Source organism: Bos indicus x Bos taurus, chromosome 8 (assembly GCF_003369695.1).
Source record: "Bos indicus x Bos taurus breed Angus x Brahman F1 hybrid chromosome 8, Bos_hybrid_MaternalHap_v2.0, whole genome shotgun sequence".
Classification (NCBI taxonomy): domain Eukaryota; kingdom Metazoa; phylum Chordata; class Mammalia; order Artiodactyla; family Bovidae; genus Bos; species Bos indicus x Bos taurus.
Window position 1 is genome coordinate 26819226 of NC_040083.1, and position 21911 is coordinate 26841136.

Sequence of the window (21911 nt, forward strand, 5' to 3'; positions counted from 1 at the left end):
TCTTTTAGTTCCCTTGCATTTCCTTATAAATTCTAGTCTTGGCTTGAACTTATCTAGAAAATACAGCCTCCTGGAATTTTTATTGTGATTACATAATAGATCAATTGGGGGAGAACTGATAGCTGTCCACTTATATATGTCTTATAATTTCACTCTGGTATGTTTTGTATTTTTCACTGTACAAGTCTGGGGCACATTTTGTCAAATTCATTCTTAATTATTACACAGGCTTTGATGTTATTATAAATGGTCCTCTTAAATTTCAATTTCTAATTATTTGTCTCTAATATTCATTATATATATAATTGAGTTTTGTAAATTGATGTTATATCTTGCAACACCGCTAAATTTACTTACTATTTCTAGGAGCTTCATCATAGACTCAGTAGGCTTTCTATACGGATGCTCAGGTTCTGTGAATAAAAAGAGTTTTACTTCCTTATTTCTAATTAGTATGATTTTATTTGTTTCTTGCCTTATTGTACTAGTTAGAATCTCCAGTGTAATGTTGAATATAATTGACTTGTTCCTTATGTAAGAAGGAAAGCATTCAGTATTTAATAAGAAAGAAATAGTCTTATACAAACTCTTCTAGTAAAGTGAAAAAGAGAACATTTTGTAATTCAAGTTAGGACACCAACATCAACTCAATATCAAAATCTAACATGAAACATTCAAGAAAGGAAAAGCCCAATATCCCTCATAAATACAGATGCAAGAATCCTGACAAAAATATTATCAAATTGAATCCAGCAATATGAAAATAAAAAAAATATTAACATGAAGTTGGGTTTATTTCAAAAGTACAAAACTGAGTTAATAATTGAAAAGCAATAAATGTAATAAACCACCTAACAGAATACATAAGAAAAGCCTTTGCATCACTGTAAAAGATGCACTGTAACACATGTATCCCATTGTTCACTGCAGCACTATTTACAACTCCAGTACTCTTGCCTGGAAAATCCCATGGATGGAGGAGCCTAGTGGGCTACAGTCCATGGGTTCGCTAAGAGTTGGACACGACTGAGCGACTTCACTTTCACTTTTCACTTTCACGCACTGGAGAAGGAAATGGCAACCCACTCCAGTGTTCTTGCCTGGAAAATCCCATGGATGGAGGAGCCTAGTGGGCTACAGTCCATGGGTTCGCTAAGAGTCGGACACGACTGAGCGACTTCACTTTCACTTTTCACTTTCATGCATTGGAGAAGGAAATGGCAACCCACTCCAGTGTTCTTGCCTGGAAAATCCCAGGGACGAGGGAGCCTGGTGGGCTGCCGTCTATGGAGTCATACAGAGTCGGACACTACTGAAGCGACTTAGCAGCAGCAGCAGGAGAACATGGAAGCAACCTAGATGTCCATCGACAGATGAATGGATAAAGAAGTTGTGGTATATACACACAATGGAATATTACTCAGCCATAAAAAGGAATGCATTTGAGTCAGTTCTAATGAGGTGGATGAACCTAGAACCTATTATACAGAGTAAAGTAAGTCAGAGAGAGAAAGATAAATACTGTATTCTAACACATATATATGGAATCTAAAAAAATGGTACTGATGAATTTATTTATAGGGCAACAATGGAGAAACAGACATACAGAATAGACTTATGGACACAGAGAGAGGGGAGGGGAGGGTGAGATGTATGGAAAGAGTAACATGGAAACTTACATTACCATATGTAAAATATACAGCCAATGGGAATTTACTGTATGGCTCAGGAAACTCAAAAAGGGGCTCTGTATCAACCTAGAGGGGTGGGATGGGGAGGGACATGAGAGGGAGTTTCAAAAGGGAGGGGATATATGTATACCTATGGCTGATTCATGTTGAGGTTTGACAGAGAACAGCAAAATTATGTAAAGCAATTATCCTTCAATAAAAAATAAATTAATTAAAAAAAAAGATGCACTCTACACAATCAATACCTGTTCATGAAAAGCTTCCATCAAACTATGAAAGACAGGAACTACCTAATGTGATACAGGATATTTACAAAAAACCCACAGCATATAGAGTGTTTAAAGGTGAAATACTATTAAGTTTCAAAAATAAGCAAAACTAATCAATGATGATAGCAGTAAAAACAGTGGTTATGTTGTAGGGGTTGCTACTTATTGTGAAAATTATGGAGGTTTATTGAATATTGGTAATATTCTATTTCTTTATCTGAATAGTATTATATCGATGTGTTCCATTTGTGAAATGTCATTGAGTTATACACTTAAGGTTTGTACTTTACTGTTTGTATGTTACCCTTCAGTAAAACTGTTTACAAAAAATCTCAACAGTGTTTTCATGAAAACTATAAATTATTCTTAAAGATATATTTAAGTGCTAAGTGCCAACATGGCCAAGACACTTTAAAGAATAGTAAGAAAGTAGATATATCAAATATAAAGACTTACTATGAAGCTATGCTAATTAAGATGATGTAAAACTGTCTAAGAATACAGAGAAAACAGTCTAGAAAGAAAGTCTAAATAAAATAAAATAAAATATTCAATGAAATTAAATAAAATATAGGATATACGAGAGGTAGCCCAAGACTACACAGGAAAAAGAGGGATCATCCAGTGGGTTGATCCACTGACTATTACTTGGGGAAAAATAAATAAATAAAATGTATCCTTACCTTAAACTATATATGAAACGCAATTCCAAATGATTTGTAAATATAAATGATATAAGCAAAGCTTTAAAACTTTTTGAAGAAAACAGAGATACAAATATTTCTGTATTTGCAGTAGGAAAGGATTTCTTAAATGAGCACTAATGATAAAATAATACTTTTCCTAAATTAAAATTAAGAAGTTCTGGTCACGTATGACATGTTAAAGAAAATGAAAAGACAAGGTACACACTAAGAGAAGATAGTTGCCACATATTTAACCTACGAGAGATTAATATCAAAAACATTTAAAGAATATTTAAAAATCAGTAAAAAAAAAAGCCAATAGAAGAATGGATAAAAGACAGAAACAGACACTTTGCAGAAGAGGGCACTCACTTGGCTAGTAATCACAAAAATATGCTTTATCAGTGATAAAGACATGATGCTAAAAATAATATTGTTTTATACTAATTCAGCAGCTGTCAACAAACTAAGTCTGACAATTCCAAGTGGTGAGGATGAAAATCAACCAAATACATTATTTGTATAAGTAAAATGAAAAACACTTTGAAAAATAAGTGACCAGCATTTTGTGAAAGTAACATATTCATACCCTAAACCTAGAATTTCTATCCTGAGATATTTATTTCACAAAAATGCTGCATGTGTATGCTAAGAATCACGTACAAAAATGTCAATTGTAGCATTATTCATAAGAGCAAAAAACTGGAAATAACCCTAATACTCATCTACAAATGAATGGCTAAGTAGTTATGATATAATCACAGAGTATTTTATAGCAGTAAAAAATAAATGAACAGTTACACTAAACATCATAGATGAATCTTAATACAGTGATAAGTGAAAATTGCCAAAACCCAGGAAACAGCATAATTTAATACATTTTTATAAATGGCAAAACAGCTATATTCTACTTCCTCATAAAATTTTATGGAATAAAACTTTATAAAAAATAATCAAAATGATAAACAGTTCAGTAGTTACCTCTGGTGAGAGAATCAGAGTACCAGTAAAGGGTGAAGGATACAAGTAGATATAAGCTATCAGTAATTTCCTACCCTTGGATTAGTTGGTGGGACCAAGGGTAATTAAAAAAGTGACAAAATAAATATACATGTAACATAATATTGTGTCATGATATAAATTTTATGACTAATCCAGTTTTGTGCACTTGATGTCCAAAAAATACAATATAATACAATACAAATTTTAAAAATGCTTGTTAGCAAGACAAAATATGCTGGGTTGAAAAACTATTATTAAAGGATCACCAGTAAACTTTAAAGTTTCCAATTATATAATTGTGTTAATTTCATTTCTTTAAATTCTAAAATTAAAAGAAATGCTGAGTGTATTAAATAAAGTAACAGGAGTAAGATTTTTTAATAATACGTATTTAGAGCTGAAAGTTACCTTGAAAATTATCTGAAAGAGGTACCTCTTTTCTATATGACAAGCTCTGCGTTTGACATGCATTATCTCATTAATCCTCACAAAACTCTATGACAAAGCATTAATATCAATATTTTATCCGCAAAGAAACTTTGGCTAAAAGGGTTAAGAAATGAGTTCAGGTTCACAAAGCTCATAGGCAGAGCTACAATTTGATCCCGGTTTATTTGAATCCTAAACCTGCTTATTTATCTGTACATTTGTACTACCTCACTTAATTGAACAGGAAATAGGTAGAAAAGTCAACTGATCTGCCCAAAATCATATATCAAGGCACTGACAGACTTGAGACTAAATGGTATTAATTTGTTGGAGAGATCCTCTGGAGAAGGGAAAGGCTACCCAGTCCAGTATTCTGGCCTGGAGAATTCCATGGACTGTATAGTCTACAGGGTTGCAAAGAGTTGGACAAGACTGAGCGACTTTCACAGTACTCACTCACTCACCACACACCAGGAATTAAGGCAAGTACTTTTATGAGACTTCCAGATTTTCATTCCATTACCTCATTCAATAAAAAGTCTCAAAATGGGCATGACCTATTAATTTCCTTTTCATTATCATATATCAGCCAAATGTTTCAACCCAATAACTCTACCAGATACCCCCTGTATTTCTACACAAATCCACACCATATAAAATATTCATTTCTACAGAGTACAATAAAAGCACAATGCAAATCTGCCACATATATTCTAATACATGCAAATTTAACTTTTGTGTTTCAGTCAATTATAGTAAATACTTTAATATGATATTATACAGAGAAACATTTTTAGAAAATGCCTCTCACCTGTTCTGAGCGGTCTGAATCACATTCTCGAGGTAAAGGATAGAGTGTTTCTTGTGATTGCTGAAGCTTTTCTTTTAATTTAGCATTTTCTTGCTCTTTTTGAAATAGCTGATCCTGAAGAGTAACAACACTTTGTCGGAGCATAGCTTCACTTGATTTTGTGGTTTCAAAACAAATATGTAATTCATTGTAAAGCTGTTTTAAAAAATATATCCAAATTTATAAATGATCCATAAATACACCTATATATATATACAAACAACATATGTCTATATATGACATACTCCTTGCCCTCAGGTTATCTTAATAGTCTAAGAGGAAAAGCAATATATAAACAAATGGGAAACCAAATGATATAACCACATGCCAATATAAAACTTCAATTGATGTTAAAAAGACAGTATGTTTTACTAGCCAGTTGTAATATAGGCATATAAACATTTTCAGCTAGCTATATTAATCTTCATGAAAAAGAACGGAATTGAACTGAGCCATAATGATATTATAGAAACTGAATGAAAACAAAAAAGTCATTCTAAAGATAGAATAAATGCTAAAAAAAAAAAATTATGTACAGTGGTAGGAAGAAACAGGAAACGTAAGTTATATTGGCCTAACTGGACTCAAAATATACATTTGAAAGAAAAAAAAATAAACTTTTATTGAGAGTTCATTAAAGTTGACTGATATATTCCCATTTAGTAAAACTAGCATCTACTGCTAAAGTAGAGGAGGAGCAACAGAAGGAATAGTAGGAGACAAAGCCAGCCAACGAGATTGTAGCTGGAATGCAAAGACTCTTGAATGCCAGATTAAGGAAGATGGATTTGTTTCTGTAGAAAAGAGGAAATCACTGAAGACCTTGATCAGAGTGATAAAAATAGAATCAGTGTTCCAAAGTGATGACAGATAATTTAAAAATTTTTAATTCAAGGCAACATGAATTAAACAAATTTATATTGAGGGTTTATCAAGACTGTGAGACAGTATAAGGTATATATGTGGTGGCATAGAGAGTCATACATGGTAAACAATGGTATTCCTCCAATACAAACGAACTTACTTGGTGATGAAAATCCTAACTTATGATTGTGATTTAATGATATATAATTCAATTTGTAGTAGCTGATTCTGATTTTTTCAAAATCTCTGTGTGTGTATATATATACATATTTGTTGATGACCCTGGGAATGTGACCCAAGAATTATATCTGCTTTATAATAAAAAAAATAGGGCTAATAGTGAGTCAGTGAGGTTTTAACAAAAGGAAAATCCCCAAAGACAGAATTTCAAAATTATGTTAATACAATAGGTTACATATTGTATTAACAATCTGTATTACAATTAATACAATTGTATTAATTATGTTAATACAATTAGGTTAATACAATAGGTTTCTAGGTTTGCTTATCCAGTTGAAGACAGGGAGAATCTTAGACTAGTTGACCCTGCTTCATGTGAAGAAACAACTACAGAAAAGTTGGCAGAATATTTTGTTTGTATGCAATAGTTTACTTTTTTAAGTTTAAAAGATTTGTGAAATCTTTTTTTAAATGCTTTTCTTCAGATACATACTTTGTCATAAAAATAAGACCCTCCAAATCACTCCTCTGATATACAATTAGTTCAATATACTTTTTATTTTCTGTAAAGATTATACCTCTATATTAATATAAATACTTTAACCCATTTCACATTAAAGTCAGTCTAAAATAATTTTTATAAAGAAAGCGTTGTCTTTATGATTTATAAAGTATTGCAGAATAAAAATTTGTGCTTTTTCTCTTCCAATTACCTTTATACCAGGGAATATGTCCAATGTCCTTTCCACAGCTGATACCATCGGATATTCTAGAAGGGAAGAGTAGGAACCTGACAGCTTTGTGGAATGATGGAGGGATCAGATTGGGCCCTACAGTGACCTACCTGTGCTGTGTTGCTGCTTCCATGATTGAGTTCAGGGTAGAAAAGAAAAAATCAAAATCTAAAGACAAGAACTAAGTTGACCAGAAAGAACTGAAGCTAGGATGAGTGCCCAATAGCATACAGAGTCACTTATTCAGTTAAAGATTATTTAACCCCTTTTCCTCTTATTTCTATGCTTTATCAATACTAACCAGTTTTTACCTAATCAGCACAACTTTTTGGAGGAAAATAACAGGACATAATATTACTTTAAAACATACAATTTTCAAATTATACCTCAGTAAAATTCTAATAAGAATCTACAGATTTCAAAAATTTAAGAACCTCAGGAACATCAGTTAGGACTGGCAACAGTTTCCATCCCATTGCCCAAGGTGCAGGTAAAATGATAGAGTGTCATCAGGAAGGAGGACCAATTTACTTGCCATCTGTAAACGTGGCGTACTCTTCTCTTGTGTGTTATGACTTAGGACCTTCCTTCACAGATGTAAGGCTCCTAGGCCTATTCCTTCACGGAAAAAAGCTCTATCTTCATGTCTCTTGTCTCTTCTCTCCTTTCTTGCTTCCACAAAATTGAAGACTAACAGTGCTCCTCTTGTGTTTGCTATTTGGCTCTCTCAGCCATTAAATTTACACAGTTGTACTTCCTATTCAGAAGCTGCCCTGGCTTGATCTCAAATGACTGGGTGGGTTACTCTAGACACAAAGGCATGCTCTACATTCTCTGAAAATATCCATCCTTCCAAGCAGCAGGTGAAAAAATAAATAAATAAATAAAACCTTTTAAGAACCTGAAACAGATTATTTAGACCAGCCTTACTCCAGGAATTGGGACAAACTATTATTCTCTAATTCTTGCTCAAAATACACATCTCCTACTTGCCCTTTTCTTGATGGCACTTCACTTGTTTAATAGCAAAAAGATGACTCAACTCTGGACTTTGAGTAAAGAGCCATTTTTAATTCTCGTCTCCAGTCCACCAGTAAACGTGGCCAGAAAAGCCTTCAAGGAGGCTGTCTATTTTTATTTCTAACGTGTTTTTGGTGACAAAGCCTCAGGATGACAGAATGTTTGTTTCTCTAGGAGATCCTACAAAAAGGCAGAGGTTTAGGATGTTTTGGTCCCGTTGTTAGACACCATCTTACTCTCAACCCATTAATAAGAGCAGAGTGAGTAAAAAAACTGTTCTCAAGTGATTAAATTAGCTAACACAAAAAATGCATTCATCTGCATAGGTTTTGGAATCCTGATAGGCATCCTTTTTCTCTATTAGCAATCACAATCATTTTCAGAAGTTTCCAGAGAGGCACTTTCCTCTAATAGTCCAAAAAGCTGGAATAGATCAGAATCTTTGGGAAGATTCTGGCCTATAAATATTTAATCATAGATTCCCATATGTACTTTAGAAGTATCAATCATTATAATACATAACAATTTACTACACTTACTGTTCTTCACATTCTTTTTTGTTGAAGAAATTAAAGTGAAAAAACATTAACAGGCTCACTAGAGGACATAAAGCAAGTTACCTCCAGAGATAGCACCCCACACACCAAGCCCTTTAATTTTCAGGGGCTTAGACTGAAGTACTCATCCTCTCATATTTTTATTAGTGTTGAGGAACAAGATGATATATTATTTACCTTAAAAATTTTGGAAATGTAAAAGCTTTGGGACCCAATGATCAAATTTCAAGAAGAATAGTTTCCACATAAGTATACTATTTGCTATTCTGACTGAGACAGTAAATTTTACAAGTGAAAACTATATCTGTTTATAGCACAAAATGAAAAGAGAAGACTGATTTAATATGCAGTTTAATCTAAAAGTGTATATAACCTAACTCTTTATTTTCCTAGACTGATATTAGCTCATTACTCATGTCATGTAATTATCATTAAATAGAATAAAAACTGATAAAATACATACTTAGTACCTCCAAACGTGTTAGATTATCAAGAAGATGAAAATGCTGATACAATTTTCATCTATATTTAAACCATACACACACACACACACACACACACACACATATATATATATATATATGACATGCAAAGGCAGGAAAACTATTAAAACTTATATAAATGGTTACAGCATGCTCAAAGGAAGAAAACATACTAGCTTATTTTTATTCCTCTTGATGGGTGTTCTCTTCTAGAAAAGCCCCCACATTACATGTTAGGTAAATCTATGTATGAGACTAATGATTTGTTATGGAGACCTCGTGAAAAACCTCTTTCCTGGGCTCAAAAATTTTTTCTTTGCTCTTCTAACTTTTGTCTCCCTTCCTCATTCCATTTATCCTATCACTGAAGGCAAGTGTTTTTCTCAGATAATAAAATAAATACTATGATATAAATCACCTTAATAAGTGAGAAAAAAGGAAGGGAAATGAGAGGGAAAAAAGACAGAAAGGAGAATTAAGAGAACAGAAGAAACAGCGAAGCTCCATTAGAAACAGAAATTTAAGAAAACATAACTCTTAGAGAAGTAAACTTAGGAGAAACTGGAGATAAACTATTCATGCAGTATTTTTTTGAATTCAACTCACCTGAGACTTACAGCTAGGTCCAATTAATTTATGTGAAAACACATTTACAAATCTTAATTTGTAAGTAAACAATTTCCTTTCATTGTTGTATGGACTACTTGATTACTCAAATTTATTGAAAAAATCTAGAAAACTACATGTGGAAAAGAAATAAAGACAAGTATTAAGTAAAATGTTCTAGGATTAGAATGTAAGTTTGATGTAAATGAACACTGGAAGTCTGAAAAGTAGCATACTGTTTATTGATGATAAATAAAATAATGTGATCATTCCCAAATTTATAAATCCTCAACTCCATAGCTGAAATATTTTAGGGGTGGGGGGACCAAGTCTAATAAAAAAAAATCTGCAGGTCAAAAAGTTTAAAGCTGCAATGCTGTAGCAAAATAGAGAAAATCAAACTTGTACACTCAGGAGAAACACTAACTAAAGAATACTGGTAAGGGCTCTTTTTACAGAGGATGGTAATAGGCTAGGCTCCCCTTTCATTAAAAAGAATGCAATGGAATTTTTTTGAATAACATTTAACTTAGATATCAAGACAAATTCTCCAACATTAAAAGATATTAATCACTGAAAGAATTTTGAGTAGAATGAATAATGCAAGCTTAAAAAATCTATTACAGACCCATTAAGGACAAAACCACATTATTCTATGTATAACTGAATATTTTATAGGCTTTATAATACAGTTTAATATTGTGAGTTCTGGACTCGAACTTAGCTAGATTTGAGTTCTGCTACTGGTAGCTGTTTGACTTTAGACAATACTCCAAGACTCAGTTACTAGATCTATTTTTTTAAAAAAGGATACCTATATTAATATACCACACAGGGTGGGTGTGGGGCTTAAAAAGTGAGGCAAAAGCCCTTTTCCCAGTGGCTGATACACAGTAAGCTCAATAAATGTTCACCATTATTAATATATTGTTGCTGGAGGTGACTTACGTTCATACCTCAGCTTAAATAATATATTTGCCTCCATGCTATTCATAAACAAAACACATTTCCATCACATCTCCCATTATTATAGATAATGATTCTTGGAAAGGACAATCATAATCCTGGGGGGAAGGTATATGTGGTTTCAAAAGTACGTCAGATCAAAGTTCAGATTATAATATATATTCCAATAGGAGTATAGAAGCTCTACCTCTCCAAATTTAAAAACACTGACTCACTAGGAAATTTATGGCTTTGGCCATAGTTCACATAGAAGAGTTATAAGAAATCTGTCTCATTGATGTCTTATCTTCTCAGAATAAACATCATTGATATCACTTCATCAAGGAGAGTCCTTTTCTATCCCTAAACTAATAACCTACCCCAGGTATGTTCCCATTCTTCCTACTACTATTAGAACATGTATCATTATTGTACTTCCTATTTAATGTCTGTTATCAAACAGATTTAAGCTATGAGAGGTTAAGAATAAAGACAGTAAACAGGTCATCTATGCAGATAACTGGGGAAAGAGATTTCAGGCAATGGAACCACATACAAAGACCTTGAAGGTGAAGAATACCTGGTATGTTCGGGCGAAAAAACAAAGTTAAACGTGATCAAAGTGGAGAGTCTAAGAAGAGAAAGTAAAGAGGAGATCACAGAGATTAACGCAGAGCCAGATCATCTAGCATCTCACAGGGTGTATGTAGTAAGAACTCAGATTTTACTTTCAATCAGACAGGAAACCAATAGATAGAGTTTAAGAGAGGATTGACTTGATGTGACTAACCAAGTTTCAGCAAGGACATTCTGGCATCTATGTTGAGAATGAACTCAAAGTATGTAAGGTCAGGAGCAAAGAAACAAAGTAGACAACTATTACAATCATTCAGGAAATACAAGTTAGTGGTCATAGCAGGAATAGGGGGAAGTAGTAGGATTCCAGACACGCTTTGAAGGCAGAACAGACAATAGCTTAGTTTTGAATATATCAAGTTTGAGATGCCTATTAGGCATCAAGTTAAAAGATGCTAAGCAGGCAATTAGATATACTCTTTCCTAGAGTTCATGGAAGAAATCCAGGGTAGCCAATCAAAACTAAGAGTCATCAGCATAGAGCAGTGTGATTTTGAAAGCCTAGGTGAGTGGATAAAATCACTTTGGGTATGAATTTAATTGCTTCTTGTTAGAAACAAAATCGGAGAAGGCAATGGCACCCCACTCCAGTACTCTTGCCTGGAAAATCCCATGGATGGAGGAGCCTGGTGGGCTGCAGTCCATGGGGTCGCAAAGAGTCGGACACGACTGAGCGACTTCACTTTCACTTTTCACTTTCATGCATTGGAGAAGGAAATGGCAACCCACTCCAGTGTTCTTGCCTGGAGAATCCCAGGGACGGGGGAGCCTGGTGGGCTGCCGTCTATGGGGTTGCACAGAGTCGGACACGACTGAAGCAACTTAGCAGCAGCAGAAAGAAACAGAAAAGGAACAGTTAGACATTGAAGGAACAAAATCACACAACTGTGATGTGTTGTCAGGCAGGAGAAAAAAAAAGTGTTTCAAAGGACAGAGTTATAAACTGTGACAATGTGGCTGATAAGTAAGGCAAGATGAAGACTGCCAGAAGACAACTGAATTCAGCAATGTGAGAGACACAAATGATTTTGAAAAGAGGAATTTTAGTGAAGTGAAAGTGGCAAAAACTTGATTGGAATAAGTCCAAAAGAGAATGGAAGAAGAGAATTTTGAAATAAGATAACTCTTTTAAGGAATACTGCTGGAAAAGGAGCAAAAGGAAGAGAGGGAAAGGGATATAGTAAGGTCAACAAAGCTTTTTGCTGTTGATTAATTGTTCTGTTCTTCCATGCAGATCAGAAACATAACAGCATGTGTATGTGTGTGTGTATATATAGTTATATATATATATAGTTATATATATATATATATATATAGTTATAAATGATCCAGTAGGGAAAAACAGACGCTGTCAAAGAGATGGGGAACACCTCTTTCTGTAGTCACGTATATAATAAAAACTTGAAGACGGAGACCTTGGTAATCATCAAGTTAAATGCTGGTAAATCCACACTGTACTTTACATGCACCTACTGGAGCATGGAGAGGACAAGGAGGAGAGCAAGTGCTATACATACCATCATGGAAATAGACCCAAAGCATATAATTTGAAAACAAGTTTAAGGACAGTAAAACAGCAAATTAATATTTAAAATATCAAGTAGTTTGATTGGTGCTATGTGTATAGGCACACAGATACACAGTATATAATACATGGAAAAGGTCTGGAATGACTATTTAGATGATTACCCCTGGGGAAGGAAACAAAATGAACTGAGTTGAATGGAAGAGAACTCAAATTGTTACACTAGCTTTATCAGTACTTCTATATCATTTCAACTTTTATAACAATATATTCATGTAAATTTTACATAATTTAAAAGGTGATATAATTTTAAAATATTCTGTTCTTCCAGAGGAACTCTAGGATACACCCTCAAATATTAAGAACAATAAAGTCTGGGGCAAGGGCTTCAGGCAGAAGGGCAAAGAACTTTTTTTTTACACACCTTTGAATTTTTGTAAAATGTATCACAAGCATGTATTACTTTGGTAATAATCACTTTAAATAAAAGTGTTTAAGTATTCAGTTATGTGAAATGATACTGAATCTATTAAAGTTCTCAGGTAGGTTATTTTTAAAAAATGATTGCTTTCTGCAAAGGCTGCAAAGGAAAATCAACCAAAAATTAGAATTAAGACTTAAACAATCTATCTTAAATTTTAAGTTAAGCAAGACTGAACAAGGAATCTTAGAACAAAAGATTGAAAAAGTAAATAGCAAAAGAAATACTGCCTTTTTCTTCCACCTTACCAAGTTCTTTCTTGCTGAGAGGAGAAACACCAAAAGTATTTGCACATGAGAGAAAAGCATTATGAACTTTAACAACAAGCAACCCTAAAGATACATTTTAATACAAACTGCGATGAGTTGGGGGCTTTCTATAGAAAATTAAGGGAGAAATGTTTGTGCTAAATTCATACACAATGAAAAAGAGAAAAAATTGAAGTTAAGTAATAATGTCTCAGAGAAGGCAATGGCACCCCACTCCAGTACTCTTGCCTGGAAAATCCCATGGATGGAGGAGCCTGGTAGGCTGCAGTCCATGGGGTCGCTAAGAGTCGGGCACGACTGAATGACTTCACTTTCACTTTTCACTTTCATGCATTGGAGAAGGAAATGGCAACCCACTCCAGTGTTCTTGCCTGGAGAACCCCAGGGACAGGGGAGCCTGGTGGGCTGCCATCTATGGGGTCGCACAGAGTTGGACATGACTGAAGCGACTTAGCAGGAGCAGCAGCAATAATGTCTAATTTTTCAAGTCAATTTAGCAATGGAGTCTGGTTTAGAAACCAAAACACAATGGGCAATCCCACCATATAAAATAAAAGCACGGAAATATTCTATTCAAAGCAAAGAGGATGGGCACTGCCCTAATGTGTGGTACCATTCACGTCCTGAAGGAAACTTGAAGGGAACACAGAATTTAGTCAAAAAATCTCTGTTTTGAAGCATCATTTGTTTTTTTTTTCATTTGAAAATATGTGTTTAAGGTTTACTTAATAGTTTCATTTCATATTAATTACTGATACTGAATTTTCACAGTATCAGCATTTTCTGGAAAAAGAGTAAGTTTAAATAGAAAAAACCCCAAGTAACATAGATTATACTGCTTAACCTCTCTAAGCCTTGGCTGCTTCAACTATTGAGAGGTAATAACATCAATCTCAGAGAGTTGATCTATGTAGAAACTAAGTCATTTCTATAAATATATATACTAAACAAAAACTTCAATAAAAGCATTTTTTAATTGCTAGCTATAATTATTGCTGCTGAATCAGTCAGCATACCTGTTCAGCTGGGTAAGACTTCTTGAGGGGCTCCTTAAACAACTATAAAGTAAAATGACTACTTAAACACACAAAACAAAGAGAGAAAAATCCTTGGCAAATATTGATCCTGAAGACCTCATCAGCATACCCATTTGTGTTTGTGCAGATTTGCCAATAAAATAATGCACAAATTCTATAATGAAAGACTGCTTTAGGTCATAAACTAGAATCATACTTGATGAATAAATTCCATTCCCCAAATCCTTCCTGGTCTGCAGGATGCAATCCTAGTATGTTTCACAGTAGATATCAAAACTCCAATTTATAAAAACAATATTCTACAGAATAAATTTGCATATATATCTTAAATGTTTCAGCTTTAACAGCTATAAAGAAAACTCACATCCTTTTAAATATTACCAAATTGAACCATATTTCATTTTTAATTTTGAAGAAGCAAATAAAAGGGAGTAATAAAGAAATGTTGAAATGTGCAAAAATTTGAATTCTATATATTTTTATAAGTTCATGCATATAAATTTACATTTTTACGACAGAATAAAAGCATACTTTTTGATACGATATACTTTCAGCTGTGTGAACATCTTCCTGGTTCCTCAGTACTTTCTGTGTGTCCATATTCAGAACCTGAAGCTGCTGGATCAGCTCGGCTTGCTGTGCTGTATGTGCACTGTTCTGTTTGTAAAGATTCTGTAGCTCCTGCAACTCCTTCCTGTGCAAAGCAAGCAATACATAGAGAGAAGCATGAATAAAGATCATCTCAGTTAAATAATTGTGTTCATCTAAAGTTACAGATCGGCCTCCAATTTTACTGCAGGCAAACATGTTAATAAGAGAAATAACATATAAACTATTTAATATTTTTCACATATACCTAGCAAGTATTGATAGAGGCACTATTACTTTCAAAGCCAAACACTTATTAGTTTTCTTTTATAGCTTGATCATAATAAAGTCCTCAATATACAGACATAGTACCACCTTCTTACTGAAATTAAGTTACACTTCAGCTCTAAGAATTGATACACACTGATGCCAAAAATCTGATAGGGTAACTCAATGTTCATTTTATATTATACAGAATCTAAATGTAGTAAGAACAATTCCAAAGGTAAATTTAGTTTTCAAACAAAAATTTCTTAAAGCACAACTAATTCGCAACATCAGAGGCCTGAGCTGGGATTCCTGTGACTCCTCTAATTGAGCCTGAAGGAAATGATGAGACAAAAACGTCAGAAGGAAGGGGAGCAATACAAGGTGTAATCAGTTCTTCCACCCCACCCAGGGTGGTAAGTAAAAGGACAAATGAACTGGAGGGATAGTATTCAAGGCATAAGGGTCCAAGAAAACCATATCTCTGGATACAGGGTTCCAGATTTCCGTGGTGGTGAATCCACCACATATAAAACTGGAACATGTTTTCTAAAATAAACTTGCAGAGAAAAATATTTACATTTATATTTCATATAAATATATAAATATAAAATATATATAAATATATATCACAGTGCATATTTTGAAGACTATTTTTAATGGAAACTTTTCTTTACTTATAACCCCAAACTGGTGATTCGTTCATGTAAGATAAATCTTAAAAGAAAGAAGAAACATAAAAGATATGCAGACACTTGTTCAATATGGACGACTATTAATATGGGAGAAATGAGCTGTGTTTTTTTTTTATCTATTTTATTTATTTATTTTGCTGTGCTATAGGCTTGTAGAATTTAGTTCCCCGACCAGGGAATGAACCCAGGTCACAGCTTAAAAGGCTGAGTCCTAACCACAGGACTGCCAGGGAATTTCAGAGCTCTGCTTTTTCAGAGGTTTAGAATATTAATGCTCTCCAGATACAACAGCAACCCCTAAACCCACACAGATACATGTAGATAAACCATCTGCCTTAGTCCTTTTGATATTAACAGAACACAGACTGGGTAGTTTGCAAATATCAGAAAGTTATTTCTCATAATTGGGCAGGCTGGAAGTCAGACATGAGACTGCCAGCATAGCCAACTGAGGGCTCTCTTCTAGGTTATAGACTTGTTATATCCTCGCATCTAGTGGTGGAAGGCAAAGGAGGCTCTGGGAGGTCTTTTTCAAAAGAGCACTATTCTTTTGTGAGGGTTCCACACTCATTACCAAAGCACCTCCCTGAAGACCCACCTCCTAATGGCATCATATCAGGCATTAGAACTTCAACATATGAATATTGGGTAGACATAAACATTCAGACTACAGCACTTTTCTGTACTATTCAAGAAACTGAAATCTGCAGAAAATAGTAATCATAAAATGGTGGAAGGGAAAGAAGAGAATCAATAACGGCACAATACCTTGAGAAAATATAAAACAAGAGAGGGAGGGAAAAGACCCTTAGATTATTCTTCTCTCACTAACTCTGCCATTGAATTGAATCCCTCAAGTAAGGAGCGAGTACTTAACCTTCACAGTCTGTATTCTAGGATACATGGGATAAGACAGTTGTTGAATGGATGAAATGAAAATGATAACATAAAGAAGGACTGTTAAGAAAGAACGATATCAAATAGCAGTAAAATATATAAGGAGAGAAGTTATTTGGAAACCTAAAACTATGTAAAATAAAATTAATTGGTAGGTTCAAACTTGAGAAGTTCCTCCAGACATGGACTAAAAAAAATAAAGATATGGGTTGAGCTGAGAGCATGCTGAGAACTAATGACATTTCTTTCTATCTCAGGAAGAATGTTGATTAAAAATATTGTGTTGCTGATTTACAGTGATGCTAAGGGACTGAATGAGCCACAGGATAAATTATGAAAAAATGTTCCCGTAGACATCAAATTTGATAGCAAAGACTGACAAAGGGTTTCAGACAGCTTCAAAAGATTATTTTGCAGTTAAAAACCCTCACTGTTACGCAAAAAAAAATTTGCTTCTTCATATTACATGTGCCTTTCTTCTATCCTAGGCCTTCCCAGGTGGTGCCAGTGGTAAAGAATCTGCCTGCCAATGGAGGAGATGCAAGAGACACGGGTTTGATTCCTGAGTTGGGAAGATCCCCTGGAGAAGGAAATGGCAACCCACTCCAGTATTCTAGCCTGGAAAATTCCAGGGACAGAAGAGCCTGGCAGGCTACAGTCCATGGAATTGCAAAGAGGCAGACATGACAGAGTACACACATGCAGAATTTCTCCTCTTCTAAAACCCAAACAGGAACTGGTAGACATCATTAGTAATAGGCCACTCTAATGGCAGAGGGCAAAAAACAAAGGCAATTCAAGCAATGACTCTTTTAAAACCCTTGCCAGCATATGACATGTGTCACATTCACTCTCATTCCACAGGCTAAAGTAAGTCACATGGCTAAATCTGATGTTAATGGGGGAGAAAGCATACTTGAGCAACAGAGAAGGTTTTGGTAAAAATGGACCTTTAAGGTGAATCAACTCCGAGTACAGGAATAAACACAGATAAGTAGGAAAGTTAACTGATGAGCACTGAAGCAGTATAAAAACCTAAACCTAAGTATCTTTAGGCACAGAGATGAATGTTATAAATCTTAAGACACAAAATTAGGAGTTAAAATGGTTGAATGTATGTATTAAGTATACACAGCATCATGTCAAAACCAACTAAAAATGAAATGTAGTTTAAAAAAAAAAAATCACCTTCCAAAGTTTTTTCATGCCATTTCTTTCTTAACTTTAGAAAGTTGGTTAGTGGTTCTTATAGAGAAGAAAAAATTATCTGAGATTTAATAATTCCCTCAATTTAACATCAGTGTCTTATTTACCATTCTATTATAAAAACTAAATTTATTACCTATAAATAAAAATGCTCAATTATAGTCCCTTTTATCTAAAAACCCATTTGCCTACTCTTCAATCTATAAATATGTTTTGAAAAAAACAAAGAATTATTCTAATAAAATTTTACTGGGTATTATTTCTCCAGGATTGTATTTCAGCGTGATTTTCCCTCTGTTTTCTTTGTATTTTTCTATATTAACATGTACCGTTATATTAAAACAATTATGTACTTTGTTATCATATAAATACAAACAAAAAAAAAGTAGCAGTGATAGCATTAATTTCAGAGAAGTTGGAACTCAAGGCAAAAATAATCATACAGAAAAAAAGTACAAAGTATAATTCACAATAAAAACAAAAGAACTTTGTTGGACACTTTACCCACCAAATCATAGCACATAAAAGAAAAGAGCACAACAAAAACTAATAAGCAATAAAAGGAAAATCAGTTGTAAACTATATGGGAAAGATTCCATTTAAAATAATAACAAAAACCATGTAATAACTATGAGTAAATTTAAGAAGAAATGTCAAAACTCACACGAGGAACAAAACATCTCATAAGGACACAAAGGTATTGAAACAAATGGTATGGTGTCCCATACTCTGGACAGAAAAACTGACATTATAAAGATTCAATTCTCCTTCAGTTTGCTTTTCAATTTGATGCCCTAATAAAATAACAAACACAAAATAAGCCAGTTAAACTAAAGTTTACATGGAAAAATTAACAAGCAATAAATGCCCAGGAAACCTGTGAAAGAGCAGAAATGGAGAATGCGTCACATATTCTCTTATCCAATTTTCGTCATCTCTACAATATTACTTACTCTCTAGTACTCTTAGCCTACTCTCTGGCCTGAAAAGCCAATCTCTACAGACTACATTACATTGGCTCCCAGTCTTCTGTGTTTTAATTTGAGTAGGTGAAAGTGCTGGCCAACGATTAGAGAGTAAAGGAAAAAGAGGTCATGGTATTTCTTTTCCTAGCTCCCTCTCCACTAAGCCACTGTTGGCAGTATCTCTGTTCCTCTATCTAAGAATACTTCTATGAGACAACCTTCCTCCCAGGGCTAGACTTGTCACAGAGATCTGGTAAAATCTTCTCTCACAGTGGGAGAAGGAAAAGGTGGGACGAGTTGAGAGAACCACAAGGAAATGTGTACATCATCATATATAAAATAGATACCCAATGGGAGTTTGATGTATGATTCAGGGAACCCAAAGCTGGTGCTCTGTGACAACTTGGAGAGAGAGGGTGGGAAGGGAAGTGGGGAGGGGGCTCAGGAGAGAAGGTACACATGTATTCCTATGGCCAATTCATGTTGATGTATGGCAAAAAGCATCACAATACTGTAATTATCCTCCAATTAAATTAGGGGGAAAAAAGCTTCTCTTCTTGGCCCTTCTGGCCTAGTTGGTAGTAATAGTTGATGATAAGAACTCTGACAATAGGGAATGCACTCAGAAAGGCAACCTAAAACAGTATAATGTGTGTGAAATATACACATGAAAAATTATGAGAAATAAAAGCAATTAATAAACTAATGGGAAAAAATATTAATAGAGTTATCTTATACCATTTGAATGTCTGAACTACAGAACAGAGATTAGACTGTTTAAGAGATTTCCAAGATAAGCATGCAAGATAAATAGTATATACTGCAAAAAAGAAAATTTCAAGTAAATACATGAATCAATGTAAAATTTAAACAAAATAAAAAGAACAGTTTTGAAAAGTACTGAGAAACTTACAAACTAAGAGCATCAAGCAAAGACTAAGAGCTGTTTTATTGGGAGGAAGATAGGAATAAATAATTTTCAGATTTCTTCTAAAATTAAGATTCTATTACTATTTAGAATTACCTTTTTGACTTCATCAATTATTGACTTAAAAAAATTATACCATGAGTGGATAAAGTCAATCATCTGTCATCTGTGGAGATATACTTTTGCACATCCCTATAATACGATCTTTAAAATGAGAAACTATGGTTTTTTTATCATATATAGACATATGTGCATCTATAAATGTATATATAATATATATTAATCTATTAACCAAGCAAACTCCTGCCCATATATATATATATATATAAATAAAACAATACACTAAATATATACAAGTAAATACTAAGTCAGTTAGTCAGTTCAGTCACTCAGTCATGTCTGACTCTTTGCGACCCCATGAATTGCAGCACACCAGGCCTCCCTGTCCATCACCAACTCACAGAGTTCACCCAAACTAATGTCCATCGAGTCGGTGATGCCATCCAGCCATCTCATCCTCTGTCATCCCCTTCTCCTCCTGCCTTCAATCTTTCCCAACATCAGGGTCTTTCAAATGAGTCAGCGCTTCGCATCAGGTGGCCAAAATATTGGAGTTTGAACTTCAACATCAGTCCTTCCAAAGAACACCCAGGACTGATCTCCTTTAGGATGGACTGGTTGGATCTCCTTGCAGTCCAAGGGACTCTCAAGAGTCTTCTCCAACACCACAGTTCAAAAGCATCAATTCTTCAGCGCTCAGCTTTCTTCACAGTCCAACTCTCACATCCATACATGACTACTGGAAAAACCATAGCCTTGACTAGATGGACCTTTGTTGGCAAAGTAATGTCTCTGCTTGTAAATATCTGTGTACACTATAATTATATATGAAGTTAATAATACTTTTTAAAATTTATTTATTTTGCTGCTGCTGCTAAGTCGCTTCAGTTGTGTCCGACTCTGTGCGACCCATAGACGGCAGCCCACCAGGCTTCCCATCTCTGGGATTCTCCAGGCAAGAACACTGGAGTGTGTTGCCATTTCCTTCTCCAATGCATGAAACTGAAAAGTGAAAGTGAAGTCGCTCAGTCGTGTCTGACTCTAGTGACCCCATGGACTACAGCCGACCAGGCTCCTCCGTCCATGGATCTTCTAGGCAAAAGTACTGGAGTGGGGTGCCATTGCCTTCTCCATTATTTATTTTAATGGAGGCTAATTATTTTATAATATTGTGGTGGTTTTTGCCACACACAGACATGAATCAGCCATGGGTTTACATGTGTTCCCCGTCCTGAACCCTCTCCCACCTCCCTCCCCATCCACTCCCTCTGGGTCATCCTAGTGCATCAGCCCTGAGCACCCTTTCTCATGCATCGAACCTGGACTGGCAATCTGTTTCACATATGGTAATATACATATTCAATGTTATTCTTTCAGATCATTCCACTCTCGCCTTCTCCCACAGAGTCCAAAAGACTCTTCTATATATCTGTGTCTCCTTTGCTGTCTCGCATATAGGGTTATCGTTACCATCTTTCTAAATTCCATATATATGAAATCATACATTATACAATATACATTATACAATTAATGTATATACATTAATTATTGTATGTATAATAATTAATGTATGTACAATATAAATTATACAATATACATTAGTATATTGTATTGGTGTTTTTCTTTCTGGCTTACTTCACTCTGTATGATAGGCTCCAGTCTCATCCACCTCCTTAGAACTGATTCAAATGTGTTCTTTTTAATGGCTGAGTAATACTCCATTGTGTATATGTACCACAGCTTTCCTATCCATTCATCTGCCGATGGACATCTAGGTTGCTTCCATGCCCTGGCTATTATAAACAGTGCTGCGATGAACACTGGGGTACATGTGTCTCTTTCAATTCTGGTTTCCTCGGTGTGTATGCCCAGCAGTGGGATTGCTGGGTCATATGGCAGCTCTATTTCCAGTTTTTTAGGAATCTCCACACTGTTCTCCATAGTAGCTGTACTAGTTTGCATTCCCACCAACAGTGTGAGAGGGTTCCTTTTTCTCCACACCCTCTCCAGCATTTATTGCTTGTAGACTTTTTGATAGCGGC

At 34.6% G+C, this 21911-nt stretch overlaps 1 protein-coding gene across 4 annotated transcripts in view; it reads right to left on the minus strand.

Annotated features, from left to right (window-relative positions):
• The window catches only part of CNTLN (centlein), a 352880-nt gene that overhangs the window by 185186 nt on the left and 145783 nt on the right, over positions 1-21911 (minus strand). For 3 of the 4 annotated variants that reach the window (XM_027549174.1, XM_027549178.1, XM_027549175.1), the window contains exons 7-8: positions 14795-14957; positions 4889-5083 (exon numbers count right to left, since the gene is read on the minus strand). In XM_027549174.1, coding sequence (XP_027404975.1) covers positions 4889-5083; positions 14795-14957 — 358 coding nt within the window. The remainder of the gene's footprint in view (positions 1-4888; positions 5084-14794; positions 14958-21911) is intronic. The other variant, XM_027549176.1, reaches the window with a different exon arrangement.